General features: G+C 64.7%; 2 protein-coding genes across 3 annotated transcripts; one reads left to right on the forward strand and one right to left on the reverse strand.

The window, feature by feature from the left end:
- The first annotated feature begins 285 nt into the window (after positions 1–285).
- Positions 286–1,621, forward strand: IL23A (interleukin 23 subunit alpha). The gene is made up of 3 exons (XM_073318201.2): positions 286–470; positions 794–937; positions 1,196–1,621. The coding sequence occupies exons 1-3, from the start codon at positions 291–293 to the stop codon at positions 1,343–1,345; spliced, it is 474 nt and encodes a 157-aa protein (XP_073174302.2). The 5' UTR covers positions 286–290; the 3' UTR covers positions 1,346–1,621.
- On the reverse strand, positions 1,615–19,602 carry STAT2 (signal transducer and activator of transcription 2). 2 transcript variants are annotated; one of them, XM_073318196.2, is made up of 24 exons: positions 19,505–19,602; positions 15,962–16,125; positions 15,410–15,560; positions 15,208–15,306; positions 14,807–14,899; positions 14,550–14,628; positions 13,942–14,027; positions 12,628–12,788; positions 11,912–12,070; positions 11,452–11,544; positions 11,130–11,189; positions 10,880–10,900; positions 10,313–10,406; positions 9,982–10,038; positions 8,326–8,409; positions 8,131–8,229; positions 7,734–7,869; positions 6,156–6,205; positions 5,975–6,087; positions 5,490–5,629; positions 4,917–5,105; positions 4,607–4,664; positions 4,094–4,278; positions 1,615–3,738 (listed from the first exon to the last, which is right to left on the reverse strand). In XM_073318196.2, the coding sequence occupies exons 2-24, from the start codon at positions 16,090–16,092 to the stop codon at positions 3,599–3,601; spliced, it is 2,478 nt and encodes an 825-aa protein (XP_073174297.1). In that variant the 5' UTR covers positions 16,093–16,125; positions 19,505–19,602; the 3' UTR covers positions 1,615–3,598. The 2 variants fall into 2 exon arrangements, with proteins under 2 accessions (XP_073174297.1, XP_073174298.1); XM_073318197.2 differs by lacking the exon at positions 19,505–19,602 and adding an exon at positions 18,357–18,403.
- Between the last annotated feature and the right edge of the window lie 747 nt (positions 19,603–20,349).

The following is a 20,349-nucleotide window of genomic DNA, read 5'->3' on the forward strand; positions in this document are numbered from 1 at the left end:
GGGCCCATGCGTGTGGGGAGTGGGGGGGCGAGCAGGGGCAGGTGCACAGAGTAGGGTGCAGCAGCTGAATGGGGGGCGGGGGGACGTCTGGAGCGATGGATGGAGGTGTGGGGGCGGCCGGGCTGATGGATGGAGGGAGGGGCTGGGGGGAGTGACTGGGTCAATGGATGGAAGTGGGGGGATGTGAGGGGCCAGCTGGGGTGATGGCTCAGGCAATGGATGGACATGGGGGCTATGGGGGCACCTGGGGTGATGGATGGAGGGGGGGGCTGTGGACGGGGTGGGGGGCAATGGATGGAAGTGAAGGGCTGTGGGGGAGGGCAGCTGCCCCCCAGGGCCAGGCCGCGCTGACCCCCAGCTCTGCTGCTCCCAACCAGATGCACCTGGTGGAGGAGAAGCCCAGCGAGGACCTGACCCCCAAGATCCGATGCAGCGACAACTGCGATCCCGACAAGCTGGGCTCTGACCAGGTACCAACCGGATGGGCCCCGCGGGTGGGGGATGGGGGGGGGGGGACAGACAGGTGAGCTGGGGGCAGAGAGGGAAGGGCAGACGTGTGAGCTGGGGGGCAGGGAAGGAGAGAGATGTAGAAAATAATCATTCAGCCCCCCTCAATAATGAGGGGGACCTCGGGGGGGGGGAAGGGCTGCTGACCTTCCCCCATAGCTGGGCCGGGGTCTCCCCCAGCCCCAATCCCCCTGGACTCGGGAACAAGTCCCTAGCTGTGGGTGGGGAGCAGCAGGGATGTGGGGGACCCCCCCAAAACCCCCTCATGCCCCCCTCCCGCCCCCAGAGCTGCCTGCGCCGGATCCACGAGGCCCTGCGGCGTTACCGCGCCCTGCTGGGCTCCGACGTCTTTGACGAGCTGAGGGGCCCAGCTGACAGCCCCATGGCCGCGCTGCAGGGGGCCCTGGTCCAGCTGACCAGCCTCGTCCAGGTGAGAGGGGCCCCGTGGCCTGGGGTCCACCAGCCGCTGGGCTGGGGGTGGGGGAACTGGGGCCCACGCGGGGCAGCAGGGGGTGTGGGGAATAACCCCCCAGCGGTAGCCAGGAGCCCCTGTTGGCCCCCTCCAGGCCTGGGTGCCACCAAGCGCCCAGTGCCATCTCCCAAGGCCTGTGCCTGGCGGGGGGGGAGGGGGGGGTTCTACCTCCTGGGCCAGGGCCCAGCCTAACCCCGCTGTCCTTTCGCCCAGCAGATCGGCAGCTTCGCCGAGGGGTCGGGAACCCCACCGCCGCACAGCCAGCCCTGGGAACGGCCCCTGATCCAGCACCGGATCCTCCGCCAGCTCTGCTCCTTCTCGGCCGTGATGGCGCGGGTCTTTGCCCACAGCGCGGCCACCCACTAAGCTGAGGGGGAGCATTTATCCAGGAGCGACGGAGCCGACTGCACCCCAGCCCCAGTGGACCCCCGGCTCCTGTCCGCCCGGCCGGTGCAGCGAGCCCAGCCCCACTTCTGGACTCTTATGGTTGTTGTAACCCCGTATTTATTGCCCGGCCAGCGGGTTATTTATGAGCAGCCGCTGTGTATTTATGCCCCCACCGGGTGGCTATTTATGTTATTTATCGGCTCCCCAGCCGCAAGTGCCTAGTAAAAGGTTTGACGTGTACAGACCGGTCTATGCCTTGGGGTGTTCGGGGGGTTTATTATACGGCTAGAAAGCCCTTGGGGCAGCACAGAGAAGGGGAACGTCCCAGGAAAGTCCTCATGGGTCAGGCCAGGGCCCAACACCCTCAGCCCCAGCCCCGAAGAGTCTGCGGCTTCCACAAGCCCGCACTTAACAGGGGCCCCTGGCCCACCTCAGTCCTTTCTTCTGTTCCTGGGCAAACCTCTGCACCTGGCCCTTCTCCTCCTCGGCTCTTTGTTCTCCAGCTGGTCCCACCTGGCCGGCTTTCTGCAGAGGATCGGCCGACTGGGGTTGTTAGTTGCTAGGATCCAAATGTCTGGGCCGTTGTCTTCTGGGGCAAGGGGCCCAGGCCCCACCAGCCAGGCATCAGTCACGCCTGGGTCGTTGCAAGGAGTAAACCTTTCCCCTACCGCATACCTAGTTAACGATGCAGCACATAGAGAAACTGAGGCACACACAGTTGTCATACAAAATATTATGAACAATTCCCAGCCACGTGGCTGGCACCGGGGTGGGGGAGCAGGGGATTGCAAGGGCTACGGCCCTCTTGGGCCACGCAGATCAGGACAGTACAATCTCAGAGACCCCCCACCCCACCCCACCCCAGCCCCCCAGCAGCAGCTCCCCAGGAATGGGCCAGAGTCTCTCCCACAGAATATCAGGGTTGGAAGGGCCTTCAGGAGGTCATCTAGTACCAAGCCCCTGCTCAAAGCAGGACCAATCCCCAATTTTTGCTCCAGATCCCTATAGGGCCCCCTCAAGGATTGAACTCACAACTCTGGGTTTAGCAGGCCAATGCTCAAACCACTGAGCTATCCCTCCACCCCAGGGCAGTTCTAGGGGAAGGGGCTTCTGCCCGGCGGCAGGCACCAGGAGCATCGTCCTCCCTGCTCTGCTCGCCCCCACACCCCCTCGGGAGGAAGCAGCATGGTTGAGGGGCAGGGGGGACACGGATGGAGTGAGGGGCAGAACGCCTGGGGTCTGGTCCCAGCTTGGATGCCCTGGGAAGCCTCAAGCCAGTCCCAGCCCCTAGTGCACCCCCTGGGGGGGCCCCCACCTGGTAACACACGCACACACCCCTCCTAGCTCCTCCCCACTTCCAGCTCCAGGCCCCCCTGCCCTGGAACCAGCCCAGCATGGGGGCCTCAGGAGCCAGCCAGGGCCCTGCTCCTGGCCTAGGGGGAGCAGAGCTCCGCTTCAGCGAAGGGCCAGTAGCTCCCCTCCAGGTGGGGGGACCCCCCTCCCCTGTAATCTGTCGGCAGGGGGGGGAGAAGAGAGTGGTGGGAACAGTAGGAGAGGGAGTGGTGCCCTCTGGTGGCCACACAGAGCACAACAGCCCCTGGCAGCAGGAGGGTGTGGCCCACACAGGGCCCCCACATAACGGGGACAGACAGTTCAGGGGATTCCCTCCCCTCCCGGAGGGGCCCCCCCCCCACAGTGAGCTAGGGCAGGGGAGGTTTATTTACAAGAGAGAGAGAGAGAGTTTGTCTCACGGCCCCCGGGGGGCAAAGCCACCCACACCCTCAGCACTAAGGTCAGAACCCCCCTAGCCAGGAAGGCCCGACAACCACAGCCCCCCACCTCCATGCCAACGAGAGGCCCCAGGGCTCCAGCCCGAGCAGGACGGGGAGACATGGCTACACCGGGGGGGAGTTCACAGGGTGGCTCCACTCCTCCCAGACTCCTGGGTGCTATGGTAAAACTCCCCCCCACACCTGCGAGGACCTAGGGCAAGGCACCCAGCTGTAGGCTCAGGCTGAGAGCCCCACACCCAGAGTCCAGGGGCTTTCACCTCCCATGGACAGGATGGGCAGGGATTGGGCCAGACCCCCTTGGCCTCACTGGTGCCCCGAGGTCTAACCAGAAGACCGGGAGAGGGCGGAGCCAGGGCCACCCCCCAATACACAGTGGGGCTCAGGAAAAGGCCCTGGCCTCCGAGTCCCCGCAGTGACGGGGCAGCAGTGGGAGACGCTGTCACTGGAAGTCCTTGGAGTCGACCTGGAGCGGGGGGAAGTCGTTGGCCCCCAGGAACAAGGTGTTGCCAGGCAGCACCGGGGGGGGCACGTCGTCCGGCAGGGGCAGGTAGGGGTCTCCGCCTCGGAGCATGTTGGAGCCTGCAAGAGAAGGGGAGCCGGGCTCATGGGCACGGTTCCCTCGAAGCTGTGCCCGTGTGGACGCGCACGGACCCGAAACCCCGCGCACCCGGCGAAACACGGCGCCCACAACAATTTGCACAGAAGACATTTTTTGCGCACAGGGCCTGTCAAAAATTAGAGGGAACATTGCTCATGGGGAGCCGGGGGCCGCAGGGCCTGGGGAAATGGGACACAGCCAGGGCTGGGAGCGTAGGGGCCCGCGGGTCGGGAGTGAGGGGCACCGGCAGAGCTGGGGGGAGGGGTTTGGCCTCTTTACTCCCCCCACCCTCTTGGTGCCAAGTGCCCTCCCCCAGGGCGGGAACTGGAGACTCACCAGCCGAATCAAACCTCATCAGGTCCAGTTCCTGCTCCAGAGCCTCCAGCACCTCCAGCCCACTGGCTCCAAGCTCCAGCTGATCGGTCCCCAGCTCCAGCACCTCCAGCGGATCGGGCCCCGGCCCCGCAGCTGCAGGGGAGGCCTCCACCATGCCCTCCGGGAGCCACGGCTCACTGGGCTGCCTAGGAAGAGAGGGGGCGCCTGGCTTCGTGAGGGTGTGGTGGGGAGCTCTCAGGAATGGGGCAACCCCACCCAGCCCCCAAGACCCAGGCCCATCTCGAGCCGCTCTGCAGGGGTGCGGGTGGGGGGATTTGAAGGGCTGCGTAGCAGAGACTAGGGAGGGGAGAGGGTGTAGCTGGGAGTGCCCCAGGGGAACTCCTGCGGTCAGTGGGGCAGCCCGGCCAGGGAGAGGGGCTGGGTCCTTGGATGGGGTGGGGGAGAAATCAGGTACTTCCTGTGAAGGGCTGGGGCAGGCCAGCACACAGGGACTCCGGCGTCCGGCTCCCTCACCTGGAGGACACTCTGATCAGACGCTGGTTCAGGTATTTCTTCTGCTCCAGCAGGTCCACTGGTGGGAGAAAGGAGAACAGAGGGGTCAGAGAGAGGGGAGCCAGGTAGAAACACGCCCCTGCCCCCCCCCGAAAGACCCTCCCAACCCCCACTACCAAACCAGCTGGTCACCAATTCTACCTGTGGCCTAGGTGAGGAATGTTGTGCCGGGGCTGGGAGGAGTGAGGGGCACTGGAACAGCTGTGGGTGGGGCGGGGGGAACCCAGGGCTGGGCTAGCAGGGCCCGCGGGGGGAGGCGACCGGCCGGTACCTTCCCTCCTCTCGGTGTAGTACTTCCCGAAGGCCTCGTCCCGTGGCGTGCTGGGGTACAGGAACTTGAGGGGGTTCTCGGGGATGTTCTCGGCAGCCACCAGCTGGTAGTCATGGATGATGTCCGGCAGCTCCAGCGACTTCAGCTCCACCTTGGTGTAGGGCTCCACGGAACGGACCTTGGGCTGACCTGGGGGGGGGGGGGTCAGCTCAGCGAGGGGAGGGGTGTGTCACTGCAAGGGAGAGCCCCAGAGACAGGACAGGCTGCACCAAGGTCTTCCAGGGCCGGGAGGAGAACCCAGGAGTCCAGATTCACAATGCTCCAATCCAACCATTAGGTAACACTGCCCCTGCCCCACGATAACTGGCATCCAGTGAGGGGTGCAGGGGCCTGGGAGCCCAGACTCCTGGGTTCTCTTCCCAGCTGTGGGATGGGAGTCGAGTCCAGGGGTTTGAGGAAGGGGGGCTGGGAGCCCGGACTCCTGGGTTCTCTTCCCCAGTGCAAGTGCCTGGCGCCAGAAGAGCCTGGCTCCAGACCTGGGGAGCAGGGGGCCGCGCCCTGGGGCAGACCCACCTTTCTCCCCGGGCTCCACCCAGCTGCAGGTGATGCCGCCATCGCGGCTGCTCTCACTGAAACGCAGCAGGAAGGTGCCCATCTGCTTCCTCTTCAGCAGCTGCCGCTCCCGCTTGCGGCTCACGAAGCCCATGATGTGCCTGGAGGGGAGCGGAGCCCGGGTCAGCCGCTGGCAGGGCCCCCAGCGGAGGCCCCCCGGCGCCCCCTCCCCACCATGCTCAGCACCTGGGATCCTCACTCCGCCAGGGCTGCACAGCCCCTATCCCCTTTACCAGGGCGGGGGGGAAGCTGCTCCCTTAAACCCTCCTCTGCCCCTTCCACTCAAACCCCCATAATGGGCTGCGCTGGCCCCAGGTTCAGGGTCTGGGGAAAACCGGGGTGGGGGGGGCGTAGTTCTGGGTCTGACCACACAGGGGAGTAGGCACCCCACGCGCTGCTCAGATCATCCCCCTCCCCATCCCCATCCCCTCCCAGCCAGCCCCTACCCGTCCTTCCAGAGCTGAGCCAGGTGTTCTTGGATCAGGCTCAGGATCCCGTCCAACCAGGTCCAGAAGGAGAAGACGGGTGGGTTGTCCTGCAGCAGAGAGGAGGCGAAAGGCTGAGGGGGGGGATTCCAGGGGCGGGGGGGGGGGGGGACCGGGGACCAGTCACTCAGCAGCCGCTTACCTTGGCGAACCTGGCCCAGGTCAGAGTGCTGGCGGGGGTGGCTTCCAGCCCTATAAGATGGGGGTGGGGGAAGAAAATGGGGGGAGATATTTGCAGGGTGAATTAACACAGCTTCTGTGGGGTCCTCATCCCCCCCCCCCCAGCAGGGACCATCGCTGTGACTTTCTATACTCGGGGGAGCGCCCTGTAACCCCCATATTCCGCATCGACACTGAATGGGGATATTGTGTAGAAAGCAGGCCGTGGGAGGGATCGGGGCAAGGTTACGAGCTGCAGAAAGCCACTGTTCCAGTTAAACGTGTGGGTATCGTCAGTGCCTAGGAAACCAGAGTTGTGTTGTGGGGTTGTCACTAGAACATGCTGTGGGAGATGCCAACTCCCCAGAGACAACGACAAGGGGGGGAACGAACACCCGGGTGGGTGCTGAAGGGACATCACCAGCCATTGTCCAGCAGAGAAGTTACAATTCAGTGACACAGCACAGGGGAGACACTCGGGTACTGCTTCACCTGGGGACTCAGCAACGCCCCCCAGACATGGCTGGACTTGCGTTCTCCAAGCACCTGGACTAAGGGTACAAAACAGAAGGGGGGGGCCATGCTGGGCCTTTCTCCTGCCCCCACCTACGCTGCCAGCAACAAGGATGCTCAGAAGACTGAAGACTCCAGCAGAGGAGACTGGCCCAAGTTTCAGGGGTGAAATCTGCATACTATGAACGGCTATATCCAGCGTTTGATTTTCTCTTGGTAACGAACCCTGACTTTTTGCCTATCACTTAAGATCTCTTTTGTCGTCAATAAACTTGTTCAACTGTTTATCTTTACCAGTGAGTTTGCCTGGGGTGTTTGGTAGGGGGTTTGCAAAGGCTGGCGTACGCCCACTTTCCATCGATGAAGTGGGGAGCCAATAAATAAATTGGCACAGCTTGTCTTGAGCAGAGCAGGATGGTATATTCCTGGGGTGCAAGGCTGGGAGCTGGGCGGATTCGGCTGGTGCCTCTCCCTGTGTGATTCACGAGGGGCTCTGGGAGCAGCCACACAGTCTAGCTGGGTGGGGGGGCCCCACATGCCGTTGTGCTGAACGCCTGGAGGGGTTTGCTGCTTGTCACCAGCACGGCATTGTGGGAGATACCCCTGAACCCACTAATCTGGGGTCCCACAGTCCCAGGCTGCACCCCGGGGATCCCGTCAAAATTGCCCCCCCGACACTGCAGAGGGGAAAGTGGGGTACAGGAAGGAGAAGCGACTCCCCCAAGGTCAGACCTGGGAGGAGAACCCAGGCGTCCTTGCCCGCCCTGTGCCATTCCTCCCACCCTCGCTGCACGCTCCACACATGTGGGAGGGGGCAGCACAGAGGCCAGGGGGTCTGGCCCAGCTGCTCTGAGCCCCGTGGACTTGGGGGTCTTCCCTTTAGACTCACCCTCCCCTCAGCGCTGCCCAGAGACCCCGGTGAGGGGCTACGGCTGGGACAGGCCTGGGCCTTTCCCGCCCAGGGGAGTCTGCTTTGTAGCCGATAGGGGTGCTAGCCAGGTGCTGACTCCCCCCCCTCCCCATTGTCGCTCGGGGGGGGGGCCATTACCAAAGAGCTTTTCCGCCAGCATGTGCAGCTGGTCCTCGTCCAGCCCGCGTTTGGTGGCGACTGAGAACTGCCAGCTCAGCACCTGGGCCAGCTGGGCCCAGGAGGCAGCCGGCGGCGCGGAGAAGAACAGCTGGTTCTGCGGGGAGAGAGCGGGGGTTAGAGGGGGAGGGGCTGGGGCGCCCCGTAACCAGATTGGGGCCCCGCCAGGCCCCGCTGCTGGAGCAGCATGGGGGGGGCATATGGGCCACAGGGGACCCCCACATCTGGGCCGAACCGCGTGTGGGGAAGAGAGGCCCTCCTCCCACTGTGGTGTCCTGACCCCGGCCCCCCACAGTCCCCAACTGCGCAGAGCAGCTGTGCCGCTGGCCTGCTGGGGTGTGGGGGGGGAGCCCCTCACCTTAGGGTCTGGGCTGAGCATGTTGAACCAGAGCACAGAGGCCCAGGCGCTGGAGAACTGGCTGTTGCTGGAGATGATCACCACAGGCAGGGTCGATGTCTGTGGGGGGGAAGAGGAGAGCCGTCAGCGGGGGAGGGAACAAGACCACCCTCCCCATGCCCCCTCCGCCCCCGCTCAGGCCCTCCCCTCGCCCACCTGCAGCTCCAGCACCAGATCCTGGTACTTATAGTCCAGTGTGAATGTGATGAGGTGCAGCTCCTCCGTGACAGCCGGCAGGCCCTGCAACAGAGACGGGGGAGGGGGGGGTCAGCCAGGGTCCCAACCCCACCCGGCCCCAGACCCCTCTTGGCCACACGGGATGGCCTGCCCCTGACCCCGCGGGGGTTTGGCCCCCCCGGCATTTCAGTGCCTCCCAGGGGGTCCCCGCAGAGGGGTGACCGCACTGGGTCCAGGTTTGTTAAGGGAAGCCATAACCCAGAGGGTCTGAAGCGGGGCTGGGCACCTCCAGGGGCAGCAGTGAGACCCATCTGGGGCGGCAGGGGGCAGCATGGGGGGGGCGGTCACCAATAAACCCAGGGCCAGCTCTCCTCCCCCACCCAGCTCTGCCCTGGGGCTGGTCACAGAATCATAGAATATCAGGGTTGGAAGGGACCTCAGGAGGTCATCTAGTCCAACCCCCTGCTCAAAGCAGGACCAATCCCCAACTAAATCATCCCAGCCAGGGCTTTGTCAAGCCTGACCTTAAAAACTTCTAAGGAAGGAGATTCCACCACCTCCCTACGTAACCCATTCCAGTGCTTCACCACCCTCCTAGTGAAAAAAGTTTTTCCTAATATCCAACCTAAATCTCCCCCACTGCAACTTGAGACCATTACTCCTCGTTCTGTCATCTGGAACTAGTGAGAACAGTCTAGATCCATCCTCTTTGGAACCCCCTTTCAGGTAGTTGAAAGCAGCTATCAAATCCCCCCTCATTCTTCTCTTCCGCAGACTAAACAATCCCAGCTCCCTCAGCCTCTCCTCATAAATCATGTGTTCCAGTCCCCTAATCACTTTTGTTGCCCTCCGCCGGACATTTTCCAATTTTTCTACGTCCTTCTTGTAGCGTGGGGCCCAAAACTGGACACAGTCCTCCAGATGAGGCCTCACCAGTGCCGAATAGAGGGGAACGATCATGTCCCTTGATCTGCTGGCAATGCCCCTACGTATACATCCCAAAATGCCATTGGCCTTCTTGGCAGCAAGGGCACACTGTTGACTCATACCCAGCTTCTTGTCCACTGCCACCCCTAGGTCCTTTTCTGCAGAACTGCTGCCGAGCCATTCGGTCCCTAGTCTGTAGCGGGGCATGGGATTCTTCCGTCCTAAGTGCAGGACTCTGCACTTGTCCTTGTTGAACCTCATCAGATTGCTTTTGGCCCAATCCTCTAATTTGTCTAGGTCCCTCTGTATCCTATCCCTACCCTCCAGCGTATCTACCTCTCCTCCCAGTTTAGTGTTATCTGCAAACTTGCTGAGGGTGCAATCCACACCATCCTCCAGATCATTTATGAAGATAGTGAACAAAACCGGCCCGAGGACTGACCATTGGGGCACTCCACTTGACACCGGCTGCCAACTAGACATGGAGCCATTGATCACTACCCGTTGAGCCCGACAATCTAGCCAACTTTCTATCCACCTTTATAGTCCATTCATCCAGCCCATACTTCTTTAACTTGCTGGCAAGAATACTGTGGGAGACAGTGTCAAAAGCTTTGCTAAAGTCAAGGAACAACACGTCCACCGCTTTCCCCTCATCCACAGAGCCAGGGCTGCCACTGGCCAGCAGGGCACATGCAGGAAACCCACCTCGCTGGCACCTTTGCTGCCTTTGCCCGAGGCCCCGGCCCTCTGGTCCTTCAGTGACTGCAAAGGAGAGGGGGGGGGGGAAGTCAGCTCTTGGCCCCTGCCCACCCAGCCCAGCCCGCAGCAGGGGGGCCACGGGGCCAAAGGCTCCCCCACCTCAGAGTCCTGGCTCCCCACTCCCACTCCCCAAGCTGAGAACCCAGGCATCCAAGCTCCGCACCCCACCCGCCCTCTGCTCCCCAGTCCACTGAGAACCCAGGAGTCCGGGCTCCCCATCCCACCCCCTCCCCAAGCTGGGAACCCCGGTGTCCGGGCCCCCACGCTTGGCCCATACTATGTGCCGGAAGTCGCAGACCAGCCCCTCCATCTGCGGATCGTCCTGGACCAGCGTCTTGCTGGTGGATGTCAAGATGTTGAACTTCCGGAACCTGCGGGGAGAAGCGAGAGGGGCGGGGCCGTGAGGGCGGTCGTGCCGCGCTGGCTCAGAGACCCGGGTTCGAGTCCTGGCCGTCATATGGGAGTAAGGCGCTGGGCGGGGCAGGGCCAGAGACCCCGATGGTGGACGCCCAGTAAATGCTCTCTCTCCAGGCTCTCTTGGGTAAGAGCCCTAGGCCAAGCGTATGGGGGGCACTGCTGGCCAGAGGGCAGCTCTCAGCCCCGGGCACCTTGGCTGGAGCAGAGCTGGTGCCGGGAACAAACTGGATCCCTGCCTCTTGCCCTGGGGCCAGATCAGGGCTGGTGCCCCCTAGAAAGGAAAGGCCCCGTTCCCCCACCTGCCCCCAAGCCAGCCAGTCCCTGCCCTGGGGCCAGATGGGAGCCAGCACCCCCTAGAGGGGAAAGGCCCCATGTCCCAGTCCGTCCATCCCCGCAGGTTTCTCCTAGGTTCTGGCCTGGTTCTCACCCTTTCACATCGGGGGGATGCCTGCAGGAGGAAAGACAGGACACCATCAGTAATCAACTGGTTCACCGGGGACCCTGCCCCACCCTGGGCTCCCCCAGCCCCAACCAGGGTTTCCTTGTCTCCCTCCCCCAGCCAGAGCTCCCTGTACCCCCGGCCCCCACCCCCTGCCTTGCAACTGGGCTGCCTCCAGGCCCCAGGGGGAAGGGGGTTAAGGCCCTCACGAGGGGGAATGGGGGGGGACTTGACTCACTGGTCAAGGATGATTTTCGCCTCCAGCCGATGGCTTCGATCCTGCAGCTTGACCAGGAGCCTGCGGGGAGAAGAGCCTGTCGCCCTGGCCACTGGACTAGCAGGGCACATGGCCTGCATGGGGGAAGGGGGGGCATGCTGCCCCCAGGGCTCAGCGCCCCTCAGCCTCTAGCACCTGCTCCCAACAGGGCCCATCCTGCCAGGGGCAGAAGCAGGGACCCGCCCCTGGGGGGAAGGCTGTGGAGTAAGCGCCAGCCCCCCCACGCAGGATGGTTGGGGACAGGCGGGGCACCACGGGCTGGGGTGAGGGGGGTGGGGCTCACCTGGCGCGGACGGAGAACTTGCTGCCAGTTTTCAGAACCAGGGGCCTCTGGTTGGGGAAAGGCATGATGGGCTGGATTTCCACCACGAAGGCACTGGGGGGTGGGGGAGGCGTTAGCTCCGCAAGGTGCCCCCCAACTCGCTTCAATTCCGCCCCCCCCCAAATACCACATAGCCCAATAACCCCCCCTCTCCTCTGGCCTGAGCAGGCCAGGTCTCTGCACCAAGGAGCCCCTCCCCCATGCATCTGTGGGGCCGCCCCCCCCACCAACCCTCCTTGCTCCTTGCGTGTACCAGCCCCCCATGCACCTAGGGGCAGCCCCCCACTCCTCCACGCATCATCCCACCCCCTCCCTGGCTCCTAAGGGCAGCCCCTGCTCCTCCGTGCGCCAGCCCCCCGCCGCTCAGGTTCCTATGGGGCAGGCCCCCCAGCTCCCCTCCCCTGGGCACAGCCCCCAGCACCTCCTCAAGAGGCAGGAGAGGTGCTCCTGCAGCCGGCTCTCCAGCAGGGGCCGCTGCGTCTCCAGCGGGTCATGCAGGTAGGTGAGCTTGGCGTGCTGGTCACCCAGGGCCCGCAGGATGTGCCAGAGCTGGAACAGCACCTCGGCCGCCGCCGTGAACCTGCAGGCGGAGAGGAGCCGGGTCAGCCCGGGGTGGGGGGACCCCTCTGGGACGCGTGGCCGGCCGGGGAGCCGCGTCACCCAGCGGGATACGCACAAGGCGGCCGAGAGACGCCCGGTGAGCCAGCCCAGGGGGACTAAGGGGACGGCTGTGTCGGTGTCCGCCCGCGTGACCCGCTTCCCCCCAGGCAATCGCTCGCTCGTTTCTCTTCCCTAAGCAACGGCAGGATCCTTTCGGACAGGACTGGCTAAAACCGCCGGCGCTGGGACCGGATCTAGGGGCCGATGGACGTGGGGGACGTGCCTGGTCCTTTGGGATGGGGAGTCACCTGAATATTGGGGCAATCACGGACCATCTGTGCAGAGGGAGGCTCGCCCAGGTGGGGAGACAGGCTGCAGAGCCCCAGGGGCTGGCTGGGACACCGGGGGGTTCACCCTTGTCCCTGGCTTGGGGACCTCGAATTGCAGACCGTACAGCCAGCTGGGGGTTTGCGCTCAGCTGGTGGAAGGGTCCCAGACTCCCAAGGGGGGGTGCAGCATCCCCCAATCGCCCCCTACCAGGTCTGCAGGTGGCTCAGGCTGGTGTCGCAGGCTGCCCCGAGGCAGGCCCTCCGTTGCCGCTCCTTCCACTCGGCCAGCTCCTCCAGCAGGAAATCCCGCAGCGTCTCACAACGGCCCAGCAGCTCCTGCGCCCGGGCCAGCACATCCTGCCAGAGAGACTGTGTCCGTTGTGACCCCGGGCGACCCACGAGGGGCCCCAGGCCCTGCCCCACCGGCTCCTGCTAGCTCAGCTGGGGGAGGGCAGGGGGGTGAGATAAATCTCTGCATTAAGCATCTTCACATAACTTTCATATGACTTTGTGTTATGCCTCTATTTTCCTACAACTTTGTATCAGATCCTTATAGAGCAAACTTTAAATTGAGCCCTGGTATAATGTTAAAAAAAAGTCTTTTTGCTCGGAATAGAACAAGATCCCCCCCACCCCCCCTTTTTAATCAATTGCCCAGGCGAGGAAGGCAGCACCTCCAGACAACTGCAACGGTTGGAGTGGGGATGGAAGCCAGACCCCAGGCCAACACAACTTGTCAAGTGGGCTCACTAAAGAAGAGCCGACATAGTGACGGCCTTGGGGGGTTAGAAGCCAGCTTCTTCTTTTGAAGACACCCTCTTTGAACAGCATCGGGACGAGGCCCAGAAGGGAGCAGCACAAAGGACCAAGGGACACGGACACAGATTTTGCATCTGGGTCAGATTTGCAGGAGGGGGAAGCTGCTATAAATGTGAAGTGTCTTCGAGAGGACCCCGGGTCTCGTCTTGTCAACATGGGAGCATCGATCCGGTCGCCCAGCTCCACCCCGCCCCCATCTAACTCACCTGGCCAGTGAAGTTAAAGGGAGCAAGTCATTGGTAACAACAACAAGACAGAGTGAGTGAGTGTGTGAGAGATATCTATCATTTGCGTATGACACAGGGCTGATGGATACATGTATTATCAAGAAATGTGACGCTTTGCCTTATTCCCCCTGAACAGACCCTGTGCAGTACTTTAAGTACAATGGGGGTGCAGTGGGGGGGGGGGAAGGACGACAGGGAGAACCCCATGGGGAAGATACCAGCCCCCCTGGGGCGACCGGCTGTGCACAGCTCCCAGCTCAACATTGAGCCCAGGCCGGCTAGGAGGCAGCTCCTGGGAAACTGAGGCACGGCCGGACAAGACCCAGTGGGGAAGGGACCCAGGAAACCAGCCCCCAGAGAAGGTGTGTGTGGTGGGGAAGGGATGACTGCCACCTTGACCCAGCTGCTCCAGGGACCCACGGAGCCCCGCTAGGACTGCCCCCCAAGCAAGGGGCTGGCCCCGTGTGGAGCCTCACCTTGCGGCTCCGGTCCAGGTTGTTCAGCATGGCCTGCAGCTGCTCCGTCTGGCGGGCCAGCTCGGGGCTGGCGGGAGCGCCGTTTGCTGGGGAGATGGCGACAGGGCGCAGTGAGGGTGGGGCGGGGGGGAACAGGAACGGCAGCCATGGGGTCAGAACCTGCCCCCTAGAGCCGCACAGCGCCCCCTGCTGAGCCTCCCGCCCCCTAGCTGGAACAGGGGCAGCGCTGACTCCAAGGGGAGAGCGCCCCCTGCTGAACCCCAGCCCGCAGAACAGGAGGCCTCAGCCCACTCGCGCAGCCCTGGGGCAGGCAGGGCAGCGCTGGCTCTGGGGAGGAGCTCTCCTCTCTGAGTCACCCCCCAGCCCCTCCCGGGGCCCGGCTCTGCCCTTATTTAAAGGGAAAATCAAAGATCTACACCCGCCGTGCTCTCCAGCGCCCCCAGCCTGGCCGCTCCAGCACGCTGGGGTACAGCAGGCAGAGGGGATCCCCCACCCCCCTGACTACCCCTAGCCCCCAGTGCTGCTCAGCCCCATTACACCCCTCTCCACCAGCCAGCCGGGTCCTGCCACTCTGCGGCCTCCAGGCCCTGCCAGGCTCAGCTCCTCACCAACCATTCGGTGCATCTTATAGCGGAAGTCGAAGGTGTCCTGCAGCTCCTCCAGGTGCCGCACTTCGCGATCCAGCTCCTGCGGGGGAGCGCCAAGGGAACCGGTTCAGGGGCAGGGAGCGCCTGGGGCCCGGGCACTGGGACAGCATCTGGGCCCTAGGGGGATGGAGCCACCTGGTCGCAGGTTCAACCCCAGCTCCGGGCAGAGAAGGGGGCAGCACACCAGGCCCCATACGTGATAGTCGGGCCGTACCCACCTGCACCGCTGCCCTGGTCTCCACCAGGCGCCGCTCGATCTTCTGCTGCCGGTCTGTCTCCATCGGGGCACTGGAGGTCGGCTGAGCTGCAGCCTGCAGGGGGGCGCACAAGGGACAGGCCCCTTTTAGCCTCACAGGCGCCGTGCCCCAGGCTGGGATCCCCACCCCACCCCCCAGACAGAGCCAGCTGCAGGCCCATGCTGGGGGGAGAAGAGGGCCTCACGGCAGTTAGCCGAGGAGGAGGCTCTCCCCATTTGCGGTGCCAGGGAGCTCCAAGCCAAGTTGGGTGTGCTCTCCCCTTGCAGTCAGTGCTGACCCCGATGCCCTCACATGGCACTAGGGGGCGCTGTGCTGCGGGAAGCCAGGTGGGGGGGGTACCATAAGCCCCGCCCCCGGCTTGCCTGCTGGGCTGCGAGCCCCCGGTTCAGAATGGCCTTTTCCTCCCGCAGCAGGTTGGCAATGACATTGGCCAGCTGCTCCGGGCACTCCTGGTACTTGGCCTGGAAGAGAACGTGGGGGGGTGGGTCAGTGGGGCCGGGTAAAGCACCCTGCCCCCCCCCGCAGGCCAGCACCCCCCACCCCCCCCAGCGCCCCGCTCCTTACCTGCAAGTTGAGCTTGGACTTGCGGAGATTGTGCTTGAGCACGAAGTCCTCCGTGCGGGTCCCGAAGCGGCTGTACTGGTCGTCCAGCAGGGCCAGCAGGGTGTGGAAGAGCATGTGGGCTTCGGCAGAGTGGGGCTCGGCCGCCCGGCTCCTGGGGCAGGAACAAGGGGGCGCACTGCAGAGCCCCAGCCACGGCCAGCTCCCAGACGATCCCACACTGACCCAGGGGGGGTGGGGGGCGCTGTCCCTTTCCTGCCTGTTCCCCACAAGTCCAACGGGGGACCCATGGGGCCACGCCAGGAGAGGCACCCAGGGGTCGTTGACTGCATGCTCTGGGGGAGCCCACAGCTGAGCCAATTCCTGGAGACCCACCCGCCTTCTCCTGCTCTCCCTTCCCTCATATCGGGGGTGGGGGGAGATCTTTCCCCTACCCCCGAGCCCCCAAATCAGAGCCCCCCCTTGCAGCTGAGACAACCCCTGTGCCTGGGGATCCCAGCTGCCGACTTCCCCCCCCCCCCCAGTTAACCCTTCCCTCCCCAGCCCCGCAGTTACCAGTCCTGGTCTTCGAGCCAGGGGGCCAGGTATTGCCGTACTTCCATGGGCAGGTGGTCCTCCGAGTACAGCTCGTGCACCTTCTCCAGGTAGGCCTTCTCCAGCAGCTGGACCTCCTGCCACTGGGCCATGGTGGGGCCCTCCCTGGCGTCTCAGCCCCTCCTCTGGGAAGGCAAACCAGGGCAGCAGGTGAGCTGGGGGGAGGGCCTTCACACCCAGCCCAGGAAACCAGCAAGAGGAGGACCCCGGGCCACAGAAACAGAGCCAGGGGCTGGGACACGGGGCCCTTCCCCTCTCAGGGGTGCCGGCTCCGATCCAGCCCCAGGGTGGGGACTGGCGTGCGGGCTCCCCAGGGGTCAGGGCCTGGCTCCCCTCCAGGGACAAACCTGCAAATGCCTTTGTGCCACCGCTGAACCCCTGCCTCCCTGGAGCCTGCTGCCCGAGCTGCTGGGGGCATGGGGCTGCTGAGCCCCCCACACCCGCCGTTCTTAGAACCACAGAGAGGCCCAGATGTGGCAGAACCCTCCCCCGCTCACCACATCTGGGGCCACTGCTCCTGGCTGGTGGATGCCGCTCCTTTAGTGCTGCTTTATTCTGGTGGTTGGCATTCCCATCCCCCCCACCCCCAGCCAGCCAGCCAGCCCCCGCCCCGCCCCCACCCTGGGGCCAAATCAGAGCCAGTGCCCCCTAGAGAGGAAAGGCCCCATGCCCCATTCCCCCCCCCCAGCAAGCCAGTCCCCGCCCTGGGGCCAGATCGGAGCCAGCGCCCCCTACAGGGGAAAGGCCCCATGTCCCTGACTCACGGGGAGGACCATGCCTGGCGCCTCCACCGTTCCCGGCTCCGCAGCCACCATGGGAAACAGCCGCTGTTGCCTTGCCAGGATCAGACGCTGGCCCGGTGGCTCTAACCCAGCTCCCCCCGCAGGCCCTGATCCCACGGTGCCACTGAACCAGACTCAGCTCTGTACGGAAAGGGGGTGCTGTAGACATCCCCCCCAACACTCCCAGCTCAAAACAGACACTAGTTTCCTTTAGGGGCAAGAATCCAGCCCGGGCTCCTCCCACCTGCAGGTCTGCCAGTGCCCCTCACTCCCGACCCACAGCCCCCTGCTAGCCCAGCCCTGGATGCCAGCCCAGCATAAAAGGAACCCCCAGGTGGATTCAAAGCCGCAGAGTGATTTGGCGTAGTTGGCAGAGGGCACCCGATGCCCCCCAGGTCGTTCCAGTCTCCCTATCACTTTGCCCGTAGGGGCCTGGAGGCCGGGACGCCCCACCGCTGCCAGCAGGGGCTGCCACCCCCGCCCCCAGCCTGGGTTCGTTCACGTGGGCGTTCGAGAACTCGACCGAACAGCAGCATGTGGATGTGAAACTAGGAGAGAAGACTCAGGTGCAGATGGTACCAAAACAAACCATGTGCCCCCAGCTGCAGCCCCGGGACCCAACAGGCCCTATGCCCCCGAGTGCTGGGGCCTAACGCTGGGACGTCTTGGGGGAGCCGGGGAAATGAGTGCTCCAGTTACGGCAAAGCACCCGCAACTGGCCCTGACTCAGGGGGGTCTGCGGGCCTTCTGCAAAGCCAGACGCTCACTTTGGGGCCCCCGTGGAGCTGGAAAACGTTTGTCTCTTTAAAGGCATGAACAGCACAAATCCTTGGGAGTCTTGGGGGCTTTCAGCCAGAAGCGGCTCACTGGAACTGTGGGGGAGCCCAGGGTTCGGCTAGCAGGGGCTGCAGGAAACAGGCCGGGTCAAGGGCAACTTACTAAATGCCCCCTAGTTCCGTTATTAACTTCCGTGCCAGAACTCCTTCCGCTGGCCTAGCTCCCGACAGCTTGGCACCCGCAGCACTTGCAGCCATTTCCCAACACACACCCCCGACACACCCTGCCTAGCAAGACCCAAATCGTGTTCAGAGCCCTGAGGTGCCTTGTTCCTCTATGCCGATCCACCAGGGAGGGGACAGGCCTGGGCCTGACTAGACACGAGCCCAGTCGATGACCCCATGGGACTTTCTGGCCTCCAAGACTCTGTCACCCCAGGCCCCCCGGGCCTGAGCATGAGCCCCGTCCTCTCCTCCTCGGACCCCCCCAGACTGGCTCCCCCCGCAGCCGGCTCCCCTCCGGGCTTGGCTCCCGTGGGGTTAAACCCTTTGGGGTGGGCAGAGGAGGGATTCGGTGCAGCTGGGCAGCGCCAGGCGGATTTCTGCCCCTACCTAGGGGCTCGGGCGAGGAGTTCAGAGCCGGCTTTGTGACAGACCGTCCCAGCTACCCGGCCGCGAAATGGGGCTCATTTATTGGCGTTTGGGATTCCCCAGCGAGCTCCCCAAAGGGAAGCCGGGGGCTGCTAGGGAGGGGCCCTGCGGGGGGCACCCAGCTGCCCACCATGGGTGGGATCTCACCGTGCACAGCCAGAGCCGGGCAGCGTCGCCAGCTGCATCACCCGAAGCCTGGGGGAGAAGGAAACTGAACTAGACTCAGTTCCCTGATCCCCCGGGGGCACTTTTCTTATCTCTGCCCCACTGGGGACTTCTGCTCTGCTCAGGGCCTTACGCACCAGGGGGTGGCGGGTGCCAGCCGCTGCCCAGAGCAGCGCCACCTTGCCCTGGCCATGCCATGACACCCCTACCCGCCATGGCAGCCTCGTCCCGCCCCCTTCCCCACAGGGGCTCAAAACAGGTAGGGGGACCTGGGGAAGGGAAGGGAAGGGAGGGTGGGGGGTAACATTGGCCAGGAGGCTCCTGCCCCGTGGGGAAGGGCACCATGACAGCCAGCCCTGCCCCCCCGCCACGGGGTGGGCTTTCACTGGTGCTGAAAGACTCATCAGCTGGCACTGAGAGCAGCCCTCCACTGCACTGCCTCAAACTCCCCCGTGCCCCCCAGAACCCTCCCCAGCTCTCCCGTGCCCCCCAGAAACCCCCCAAGCTCCCCTGTGCCCCCCAGAAACCCTGCCCCCAAACTCCCCAGTGCCCCCAGAAACCCCTCCCCTGCCCCCCTGCCCCCAAACTCTCCAGTGCCCCCAGCTCCCCTGCCCCCAAATTCCCCAGTGCCCCCAGAACCCTCCCCAGCTCCCCCATGCCCCCCAGAAACACCCAAGCTCCCCTGCATCCCCCAGAAACCCCTCCCCTGCCCCCCGCCCCCAAACTCCCCAGTGCCCCCCAGAAACCCCTCCCGTCCCCCCACCCCCAAACTCCCCAGTGCCCCCCAGAAACCCCTCCCCTCTAACGCCGCAGTGCCCCCCAGAAACCCCTCCCCTCTGCTCCCCTGCCCCGCCCCCAAAGTCCCCAGTGCCCCCCAGATACCCCTCCCCTGTCCCCCCACCCCCAAACTCCCCAGTGCCCCCCAGAAACCCCTCCCCTGTCCCCCCACCCCCAAACTCCCCAGTGCCCCCCAGAAACCCCTCCCCTGCCCCCTAACGCCGCAGTGCCCCCCAGAAACCCCTCCCCTCTGCTCCCCTGCCCCGCCCCCAAAGTCCCCAGTGCCCCCCAGATACCCCTCCCCCAAGCTCCCCAGTGCCGGGGCCCCCCAGAGCCAGCCCCGCCCCCCTCACCTCGCCGGACCAGCTCCCAGGTCCCTACAGGATGCAGTGCCGGGCACCACACTGCCCTCCCGCCGCCCAGAGGAGCCCCTCTTCCGTGTCTGGGAGGAGACCCCGCCCCTGCCCGGCGCTGGTTGGTGGAGACGGCAGCGGTGGGAGGGGAGGCGCCGGGCGGAAAAGCCGAGCCCAAAGCAGGAGCAGGCCGACCGACTTCCCAGAAATCACGTCACCCGGGAGGCGGGGACTGGGATAGGGGGCGTGGCCTAGAGAAGAAGGGGTGGGGGGAGCAGGGAGGGGAAGGAGGGGAAGGGTGGAGGTGGGGAGCAGGGAGGGGAGGGGAAGGGGGAGCAGGGAGAGGAAGGGTGGGAGTGGGAAGGGGAAGGGGTGGGGGAAGAAGGGAGGGGAAAGAGGGGAAGGGTGGAGGTGGGGAGCAGGGAGGGGAAGGGGGAGCAGGGAGAGGAAGGGTGGAGGTGGGGAGCAGGGAGGGGAAGGGTGGAGGTGGGGAGTGGGGAGCAGGGAGAGGAAGGGTGGAGGTGGGGAGCAGGGAGGGGAAGGGTGGAGGTGGGGAGTGGGGAGCGGGGAGCAGGGAGGGGAGGGGAAGGGGGAGCAGGGAGGGGAAGGGTGGAGGTGGGGAGCAGGGAGAGGAAGGGTGGAGGTGGGGAGTGGGGAGCAGGGAGGGGAGGGGAGGGGAAGGGGGAGCAGGGAGAGGAAGGGTGGAGGTGGGGAGCGGGGAGCAGGGAGGGGAGGGGAAGGGGGAGCAGGGAGAGGAAGGGTGGAGGTGGGGAGCAGGGAGGGGAGGGGAAGGGGGAGCAGGGAGAGGAAGGGTGGAGGTGGGAGTGGGAAGGGGAAGGGGTGGG

Source organism: Lepidochelys kempii, chromosome 20 (assembly GCF_965140285.1).
Source record: "Lepidochelys kempii isolate rLepKem1 chromosome 20, rLepKem1.hap1, whole genome shotgun sequence".
Taxonomy (NCBI): Eukaryota; Metazoa; Chordata; order Testudines; family Cheloniidae; genus Lepidochelys; species Lepidochelys kempii.